The 10094-nt window shown below is 46.3% G+C and overlaps 1 protein-coding gene across 1 annotated transcript; it reads right to left on the bottom strand.

Moving 5' to 3' along the window:
* Nucleotides 1-3612: 3612 nt before the first annotated feature.
* On the bottom strand, nucleotides 3613-9816 carry LOC311579770 (olfactory receptor 10AD1-like; the record flags this gene model as incomplete). Its single annotated transcript, XM_084750614.1, has 3 exons — nucleotides 9656-9816; nucleotides 6185-6304; nucleotides 3613-4564 (listed from the first exon to the last, which is right to left on the bottom strand). Exons 2-3 carry the CDS (start codon nucleotides 6187-6189, stop codon nucleotides 3613-3615), a joined length of 957 nt encoding a protein of 318 aa, XP_084606740.1. The 5' UTR covers nucleotides 6190-6304; nucleotides 9656-9816.
* Nucleotides 9817-10094: the final 278 nt, after the last annotated feature.

Here is a 10094-nt window from a genome sequence, read left to right as displayed (position 1 = left end):
CCAGGTGGAGCTGGCCAGGGAGATGTCACGCGTCCTCAGGGAAGGAGGCTTCAGAGGCAAGGTTTGGGTTCCCTGGGGCTGAGCTAACTAATGCAGTGTTTTTCAACCTTTTTAACGCTGCGACTCTTTAACATTCCTAGCCAGGTTGAGAACCGCTGCTCTAGGCCCATCTGAGTCTTCCCGCGTCCAGTCAGACCAGCCTCTCCGGAGCCCTTCCTGTAGTATCTGTCTGGCTTTTTTTTTTTTTTTTTTTTTTTTTTGTGGACTCTGGAGCACTTTCCTACTAGGGGACAGTCCACGGCTGCAGAAGGGGAGACCGACCACAGGCAGTAAGCTTCCTTTGTGAGTCCTTTCTTGCGACCTGGTCCACCAGGGAGGCCTTGAGAGGACAGTTCCAGGTCATGCCGGGTCTGATTTCTCAGCATTCCGGGCCTGGACTTGCTTGTTGAATGCAAAAATCTGCAAGAAAACAAATCTTTTTTGTTTGGGATTTTATTCCTAACAGCCCGTACCCCTTCCCGTTTTGCCCTTTAGAGCTCCCCACCCCCACTCCAATGCTTCTTGGTTGAGCTAGCATCACCTCTTTGGGGTTCTTCCCGACCTCTGTAGGTGAGCTAAGGACTTAACAAAGTTCCACCCCAGTGCTGCTGGTGAACCGATGAGTTTAATTGAGGTCAGTCTCAGGAGTACTGACCACCTAGGGTTAGCACTAGAAGAAAAGCCTTCTTTCCTTGCACCCCATAATTCTGGATACCCTGAGTTCCACGCCCCTTCTTAAGGGAGGAGAAGGGCCTTGTAAGCCCCTCCCCTCCAGCGACTCGGACAATGATGTGTGCCTGTCACCTATAGCTGCTGAGGAAGAGGACAACAGCAGTGCCATGTTAGAAAAGGAGGACGGTAGGTTCTAGGGCCAGGGCACCTGAGTGAGAAGGGTAGCCATGCTCTTTAAATACTGCAGGATCTGAAAAGAAAAACAAAAGCAAACCAAAACAAGCAAAACCCCCCAACTTCTAGGAACCTCCGATCTTGATACTAAATAAGGTGAGAGTATCTCTCTTTGGTTTTTTCAAGACAGGATTTCTCTGTGTGGCTCTGGTTGTCCTGGAACTCACTCTGTAGACCAGGCTGGCCTGCAACTCAGAGATCCACCTGCCTCTGCCTCCCTAGTGCTAGGATGAGTGGTGTGTGCCAACAGGGCCTGTGAGAGTACCTCATAATGATCCTACCTTGCTGGGGGACCAATTGTTTTCATGATCTACTCTTCGGGTGATGGACATCTAGGCTGATAGGATTTTCTAGTTATGAGTAGGGTCTCTGATTCAGTATCTAGGGCCTTTGGGAGTACGCCCAGAGGTGTTATAGCTGGACCACGTGCTAATTCTATTGTCAGCTTTTTGAGGGCCCCGTGCACCGGTTTTTAGTGGCCGCACTCGTTCGCAGCCCCACAACGAACAAGGATCCATTTTCTCTTCAGCCTCAGCAGCACCCAAAGAAGGAGGCTGGTCTCATTGTTTGTTTCCACACTTAGATACTTCTCACACGTATGCACTCCTTGTGTATGCATGTGTTCATGAACACCCACGTGCCACAGAGTCTAGAGGGAGGGCGAGGGACAACATGCAGGAGTTGGCTCTCCTTCCATCAGTAGAGTTCCAGGAACTCCCATACTGAAAGCGCCTTAGTTGACGAGCCACCTCACTGGCCTAATCGTTTCTTCCTTCTCTCCCTCCCTCCCTCCCTCCCTCCCTCCCTCCCTCCCTCCTTCCTTCCTTCCTTTTTTTGAGACAATATATAGCACTGGCTGTCCTGGAACTTGCTATGTAGACCAGGCTGGCCTCTAACTCGCTGCCTTCCCAGTGCTGGGATTAAAGGTGTGTGCCACCATACCCAGCTGCCATTTGTTTTCTTGGTGGTAGCTATTCAGACTGGAGAGAGATGAAATCTAAAAATAGTATTCATTTGCATTTGCATAATGAATTGGAAAATGACGTTGAACACTTAAAAATATATACATATATGTATGTAACAACAATTAATGAAAAGAAGGCTATGAATTTGAAAGAGGGGTACATGGAAGGGGTTGGAGGAAGAAAGGGAAGGAAGAAATGATGTAATTATATTATGTTCTTTTGAAAACTCTCTGTTCGGGTCCGTAGCCTACTTTTTAATTGAGTTGTTTTCTTGATGTTTAGTTTTATAAAGTTCTTCATGTATTCTAGATATTAACCCATCTCTAGGCTGCCTCTTCACTTGGGTGGCAGTTTTTTTTTCTTTTTTGAGACAGGGTTTCTCTGTGTAGCTCTGGCTGCCCTAGAACTTGCTCTGTAGACCAGGCTGACTTCCAACTGGCAGAGATCCACTTACTTCTGCCTCCCAAGTGCTGAGATTAAAGGCGTGTGCCACCGCTGCCTGGCAGTTTCTCTTGCTATGCAGATGCCTTTTAGCTATGCAAGGTCCCATTTGTTGGCTGGAATCCTACTCATAAAGTCTTTGCCTATGGCTGAATATTGAAGCGCACCCCTACTTTCCCCCTAGCAGCTTCAGAGTTTCAAGTGTCATGTTGCGGTTCCTTTTTGGATATCTACAGGTAGGCAGCCAGTTTCCCCAGACCCATTTATTGAAGTGGCTGCCTCTCTGCAAAGTGTGGTAAGCATTTATTTATTTTTTTTTATTTTTTGGTTCTTCGAGACAGGGTTTCTCTATGTAGCCTTAGCTGTCCTGGACTTGCTTTGTAGACCAGGCTGGCTTCGAACTTACAGTGATTTCCCCTGCCTCTGCCTCCTGGGCGTGCTCCACCACACTCTAGCATTTATTTTAATTTCTTTTCCTAGTGATGTGTAAACTACTCCAACCAAAGCAATAAAAAAATTGGAGTTTATTGCGGTTTACAGTTGCAGAGCATATAGTCCTTTCTGGCAGGGAAGTTAAGGGGGGCAGGAGCTTGAAGCAGCTAGTGACATTGCATCCACACACAGAGAGCAGAGAGCAATGAAGGGTTGTACTCTTGCGAGCTTGCTGTTTTTATAATTGACATAATTCTTTGCAGGGCATGCTTGGAGGTTAAAAAGTCCCTCACAGGTATGCTGGAGGCTTGTCTCCAAGTGCTGTAAAGTTGATGACACATCCGTCAAAAATCAGATGGCTGTAGTTACGTTGACCTCTACCTGGGTCCTCTAATCAGTTCCAGTGATGCACGTGTCTGCTTGTGTTCCAATACCAAGACTAATACGGAATATTAAAAGATTGAAAGGTCACTTATTCCTAAATGTCTGTGCAAAACTTATCCAGGGGCGTGACATGTGAGAATTTTTTACAAACAAGATAGAGATAAATGCACGTAGTCACTGACTCCTGAGGAACACAAGAGGAATAATTCAGGAAAGCCTCACATTTCCTAAAGGAAAGTTCATGGAAAAATATTTCTGGAAATAAAGTCAGAGACAAGCCTTAGACACAAGGAGCCACTTTTAGGTCTGAGTCTAGTGCCAAGGCAACTACAAATGCTCTTTTCTAGAGCTTTTCTAGAATTGGAAAGCAAAGCCTGGGGAAAGTAACCTTCTATTCCCCTTTGAAGGAAACATCTCCAGGTGGCCTCCTCTGGGCAAATGCAGTCTAAGGCAGGTTGCCTCTCCCTAGGGCCCTCCCCATGGCCCCCTTCATCTCCTTGTTGCGGAAGCTGTAGATGACTGGGTTACACATGGGGATGATGATCGTGTAGAGGAGGGAGAAGGGCTTGTCTTTGTCAGGCCCGTGTGTACTGCGGGGATTCATGTAAGAGAACATGGCTGAGGTGTACAAAAAGATGACCACAGTCAGGTGGGAGGCACAGGTGGAGAATGTCTTCCCTCTGCCCGAGGAGGAGGCTCTGCTGAGGATGGAGGCCAGGATTCGGGCATAGGAGGTGACGATGAGCACCATGGGACTGAGCAGCACCACAATGGCATCAAGAAAGATCAACTTCATGCTGAACTTGGCATCCCCACAGGAGAGGGCAATCACTATGGGGGCCTCACAGAAAAAGTTTTCTATGTGGTTGTCTCTGCAGAAGGGATTTCTGAATGATATATATTCAAGGAAGATGCCGTTGACCATCCCAAAGATCCAGGAAGTAACCACCAGCCTGACACACACCTGCTGGCTCATGATCTGGGCGTAGTTGAGTGGGTGGCAGATCGCAGCATAGCGATCATAAGCCATAAAGGCCAAGAGGATGCACTCGGTCACACCCACTAGAAAGACCAAATACATCTGTGTCATGCAAGAGACAAAGGAGACAGTGTGGTTCTTGGTCACCAGATGGATCAACATCTGTGGGATGGTGGTGGTGATGAAGCAGATGTCCAGGAAGGACAAGTGTCCAAGGAAGAAGTACATGGGGCTGTTGAGTCTGGGGTCAGTCCAGGTGATGAAGATGATGAGGCCATTCATGGCCATGGCGAGGCTGTAGAGAGCCAAGAACAGCGTGAAGAGCAGTGTCCGAGTGGAAGGGGAGCTGTGCTCAAAGCCCACGAGGACGAAGTCTGTCACTGTGCTGCTGCTATTCCTCAGGTCAGCTGTCTGGGGCCTGTTTGAGGAGGAGGGCAGGAAGAGCACAAAGGACACAGTTGTGTGGAAGGTCAGATGCTCGCCTGGACCCTGACACCCAGCAAGAGGCTTTCCCCAGGTGGTAGTAGAAATTTTGGAACTTAGTTATCTCTGGTAAATCTGTGTAGTGGTGGCATAGTAATGAAATGCCACGGTCACCACAGGCTCTATACATAGATTCTAATTTAGAAGTTGAGGAAGTGATGGTTTCCCTTTACGCTGGACTGATCCGGATGCACTATGAAGTGTGTGTGTGTGTGTGTATGTGTGTGTGTGTGTGTGTGTGTGTGTTCCAGAGCCTTCACCATGAAAGGACTACTTATGGCTGCATGCATTCAGGGGAAGAGGATAAAAGAGCTGTGTCTGGGACTCATGTCAGATGAGGAAAGTTTCAAGATGCAGAGGAATGGAGTGAGTGATGGAAGGGGTGGTAATTAGCTTAAAGAGATATTTGAAGGTATATTTTTATAGTCTTTTTTCATTTCCTTCTTTCTTTCCTTCCTTCCTTCCTTTATTCTTCCCTCCCTCTTTCCCTCTGTCTATCCTTCCTTCCCTTCCTTTCTTTTCCTCTTCTTTTTCTACCTCTCACTCTTTCTTTTTTGAGACCACATCTCATGTAGCACCGTCTGGTCTTGAACTCACTATGTTGCCAAGGATGGCCTTGATCTCCTGTCTCCAGTTGCCAAGCACTGCAATAACAGGCAGCTGCCATCACAGCCAACGCAAAGGTGGTATTTTCTAGAAGAGCAATGTTCAGTCTTCTTGTACCTAATTTAAGGTGCTGAATGGGTTGAAATAAATGAGGAATCTAAGCAGAGCTGTTTCCGAGGTGGGGATGGTGAACAGGTTCTGGATGCAGTCATGTGTAGCTCGTCACTGTAATGGTATTCGTGGTACTTCTTCAGACACTCACCTCTTATTGCTATTATTCAGGAAGTCGCTTTGATAATGTTGAATCTTGTTTGGCATTAGCATGTTTCTTTCTGATGCTTGTAAAAGGCCAATGTATCCTTGCTTAACTTTTTTCTCTCCACCAATTTTTCTTCTTATATTTCATTTATTTATTTATTTATTTATTTATTTATTCTCAGCTTTCTCTGTGAGCCCTCTGTTCCCCTTGTCCATTTCCTCCCATTTCTCACTTCATGAAGTACTAGACTCCCTCTAAGTGAGATGTCTTGGTTGATCAAGACATCGGCTGGGCCTACTCTTATCATCTTCACATTGGAGAGTTCTAGTATCTAGGGCTACTCTTATGGTCTGCAAAGAGAAGGGAAGGGAAAAGAAAGGGAAGGGCATAGTCTAATTTGGGCCCACAATCCTTCACTCAGCAGACGTGTTGAGACTAAGCTAATGAGTGGGCAATGTGAGTCATCAGTAAGCTACAAACCATAGAATCCTTGGACTTGGCCAAGAAGAAGTTGGAATTTAACTCAGGGACTCCCTAAGCACCACTAAAGGAAAAATGCTTGCCTGTAGTTCCCTGAGCAGATAATATTCTGTGCTGGCCAGCATCCAGTGCCTTGTTGGGTAACACTAGCGCTGGCCAGTCAGGCATCTGTGGACATACATGGGATTCTGTAAAGCAAAGCACGCCTACCTCATCCCGTGGCTCTGCTGCTCATGCTATGTCACTGAATGCCGGTCCCCAGTAACCGAGATGGCATGGTGTTTGAGGAAGAGCTGCTCCAGGGAGGGTGGTCTGAGCTGGACGGCCACTCTGGAAGACAGTGATACCTTTTGAGCTTTTTGTTCTTTGACAGTTGTTGACATCTATGCTTCTACAGACAAAACCAATACTGGCACATTACATGTGTACAGCACCTTATGGTGTGGGTGAGAGCTCTCTGCCTCATGCTGTCATTTGGTAATGAAACTCTTACCTTGTCACCTGCCACTCAGATTGCACATTTTGACCTTTTTGCCTCTTTAAAGTTTTCGTGTCCACACTTGCCTTAAAAACTCCATGCTCTTTTGCTAATTTAAGAAATACAAGGGGGCTGGAGAGATGGCTCAGAGGTTAAGAGCACTGAGGTCCTGAGTAATTCCCAGCAACTACATGGTGGCTCACAACCATCTGTAATGTGACCTGATGGCCTCTTCTGGTGTGCAGGTGTACATGCAGGCGGCGCATAATAAATAAAGTCTTAAAAAAGAGAAATACTCACAAGAAAAAGAAAAGGTCACTTCTCTAGTTTTAGATAAGCATAGAGTATTCTACTGCAAAAACAAAATAAGCAAAAATATCTTCAAATAATATTACTTCTCAAAAAATATTACTCAAAAAAATTACTTCTAACAAAGAATGTCTTAAAAGTGCACCATAGAGGGCTTGGAGAGATGGCTCTGTGCTTAAGAACACTGGCTGCTTTTCCAGAGAACCCAGGTTCAACTCCCAGTACCTACATGGTAGCTCACAACTGTCTGTAACTCTATCCCAGGGGATCTGACACCCCCTCACAGACATACATGCAAGGCAAAACACCAGTGCACATCGAATAAAAATAGGCCAATCATTTAAAATAAATAAATATGATTAAAATAGAATAATTCTTAAAATTTAAAAATAAAGTTATTTTTATTATTTTCACATGTGTAGATGTTTGTATACATGTATGTCTATGCATTCCTTTTATAGCTGGTACTTGCTAAGGCCATGAGAGGGTGTTAGATCCTCCAGAACAGGAGTTATAGATGGTTATGAGCCACCATGTGGGTGCTGGGAAGTGAACCTAGGCCTGCTGAAAGAGCAGCCAGTGTTCTTTACCTACCACTGAGCTATCTCTCCAGGTCTAAAATAAATCTTTAAAAAACCCTAAATGGTAGAAACTGTTACATCCTCTGTAACTAGTCTTAAGCTCTGAAATGTATTTAGAATGGTCTTAAATAATAGTAATGGTGAGACATCTTTCTAGATGACATTTCTGTACATACTGACACACACACACACACACACACACACACACACACACACACACACACAGTGGGATATCTTGTTAGACCAGAAGGAGCATCGTAACTGTCCTCTGCAGACTACGCAGATGAAAAGCACCACTCACGATTATATTCAAAGGCTGGAGGATCTGTGATGGCTTAAATTAGCAGCAATTTTCAAAGTAGTTTATATGCAGCACGTTGTTTGAGCCTGTGTTTTGTTAATGTCCCTTAATGAGGCAATTTAATCTCATTGAAGACTTGCTGATAAGTTGTGTTGGACAATGAGGCTGCACGTGGTTTGGCAGTGGAGAAGAACGGAATGAAATGTTCTGTGGGTCGAGTGTTGGCATCGATGACTTAACTGACCCACTGTTCTGATCTCTTCGGAACCATCTGCAAGTGAAATAAGGACTCCCAGAATGTCCACCACCTCAGCGGAGCAATGGTCTGCCCCGGGGCCTCAGCCATGGGAGGGTAAAGCTGGTCAGCCACAGACATAACAGAGTCAGGAACACAATGGTAGACACTGTTAAGTGCAGAGGGAGGAGGGGATGGGGGGGGGGAGAGAGACGCTTCTCTTGCACTTTTGTTCTTTCCCTCCACATGAAGGGGATCGTCTGATTTTCCTCACACCGCCACAGAGGACAGGGGTGTGGCCACCTAAGTTGGTTTTCTTTTTTGTTTTGTTTTGTTTGGAAAGAGAAACCCAATATTTCTGTCCTCTGCTCCTGTTCCATGGATGTTTATTGTTCTTATTGTTAGTAAAGTATTGACCCCTCTATTTGTTGACTCTCTCCACCTCTTTTCTTTTCTTTCTTTCTTTTTCTTTTTTTTTGTTTTTTGTTTGTTTGTTTGTTTGTTTTGAGACAGGGTTTCTCTGTGTAGCCTTGTCTGTCCTGGACTCGCTTTGTAGACCAGGCTGGCCTCGAACTCACAACAATCCTCCCACCTCTGCCTCTCAAGTCCTGGGATTAAAGGCGAGCAGCACCACGCCTGGCCTCTCCGCCTCTTTTATTTAGTAAGCTCAATACTAGATGAAGAAGCAGCAAGCACCTGTTGGACCCCTCAAAGTCCTTTCCCAGACTCTCTATACTTCTGCCTCTATTCTCAGGGAATTCTGTACACCTGACTTTTTTTTTCCAATGTTGTATTTAAGTGCCCTTTCCTCTTATCTGGCTCCTGTGGGCATTACAAACACCAGCCCCTACCCCATCCCCTAGAAAATCCCCAGCAGAATGTGGAAGGCATGTTCTTTATCACAATCCTGAAAGAGCACCATCCACGAGACACTTCCTAGCCTCTCTTTCTACAGGGAAAAAGAAAGAAAAATCCAAGTAAGTAGGAAATACCAAGATGCCCAAACATAAAGACAAAGGCTTAGGAAAAGCAAAAATGAAAGAAAGCAATTGGAGTAGAACTGGGGGGTGGGGCACAAGGGAAATGGGGGCGGCAGAGATGGAGTGGGTTTCTTACCAAACAGTATAGCAAGAAAGGCGTGGAAAACCAAAGAATTCAATTGACCAAAAATATAATGAGCTATGAAAAGTGTGAAAACCAACAGGTCAGTGCAGAATAGGACAGTGGGAGGGATTCCAGGAGCCCCCACCTAGCCCGAGAAGTAAACAAGACAGAACCCAGCATGGAGGGTCAGAGGAGCTGGCAGAGGGCTACAAATGCATCTTGGCTGGTGATATAAAACCAGCAGTAGGGAGCCTGGTTCTCCGAGTTCTAGCAAGAAAGGTTAGGCTGGGTTTTCTTCCTCCGCAGCCTCCAAACTAGGACCCACTCAGCAAGACAGGGGAGCTCTCCTCGTCATGTCTAAGCGATGTCTACACCAGCCAAGAGGGCAGGCAGGTAGACTGAGAGGTCCTGATGGAAGTCTGTAGGAGGAACACAGAGGAAGAAGTGAACAGGAAAGCTCCAGGACAGCAGAGACTCGGACTCTAAAGAGGGAGAAACCAAGCAAGGCAGAGGCTCACAGAGTCAAAGCTGTGACCCCTCTCTCATGGCCACCATGTATAGAGTGTGTGAGGGAAATGCAGACAGTGTCTGAGAAACTCAGAAAATGCTTGGCTCTGGTGACAAGGTGAGAGACAAGGTCAGCGTCACAGCAGAAGGGACTTCATTCACTGACCTTGACCGTGGGGCTTGGGGCACGCTGATGAGGACATCGTCTGTGCTGGTCTTGGATGCAGAAGAGGGACTCGGAGGATCAGAGTGTGGGTGCAGGGCATTTGCTGCAGACTAGCTGTGCATTTATTGGCAGGGCGCTGGAGTTCCTCTCCCCGCTGCCCTCCTTCCTGTCTCTCAGGTGTGTTTGCCTGAGCATGTGAGCCCTGTCCCTTCCCCAGGCAGACAGGAGCTTCCAGTTGGTTACTATGGCAGCCAACTGTTATAAGGCCAACTATTTGTTCTTGAGGCCTGACCATTCCAAGTGTGTCCCTGGGGGATAGTTTTACTTGGACTTTCTAAGGCTCCCCTGTGAGGGCGTGCTCATGGCAAGTGGCCTGGAGGGCCAGACATACTCCCAGGTTTTCTTGAGAAATTTGTATTCATCTGTAGCTAAGAGACCT

The sequence above is a fragment of the Acomys minous genome (assembly GCF_964271855.1).
Source record: "Acomys minous genome assembly, chromosome: 12".
Classification (NCBI taxonomy): Eukaryota; Metazoa; Chordata; class Mammalia; order Rodentia; family Muridae; genus Acomys; species Acomys minous.
The sequence above is the reverse complement of the archived record's forward strand: the minus strand, read 5'-3'. Positions and strand labels throughout refer to the sequence as shown.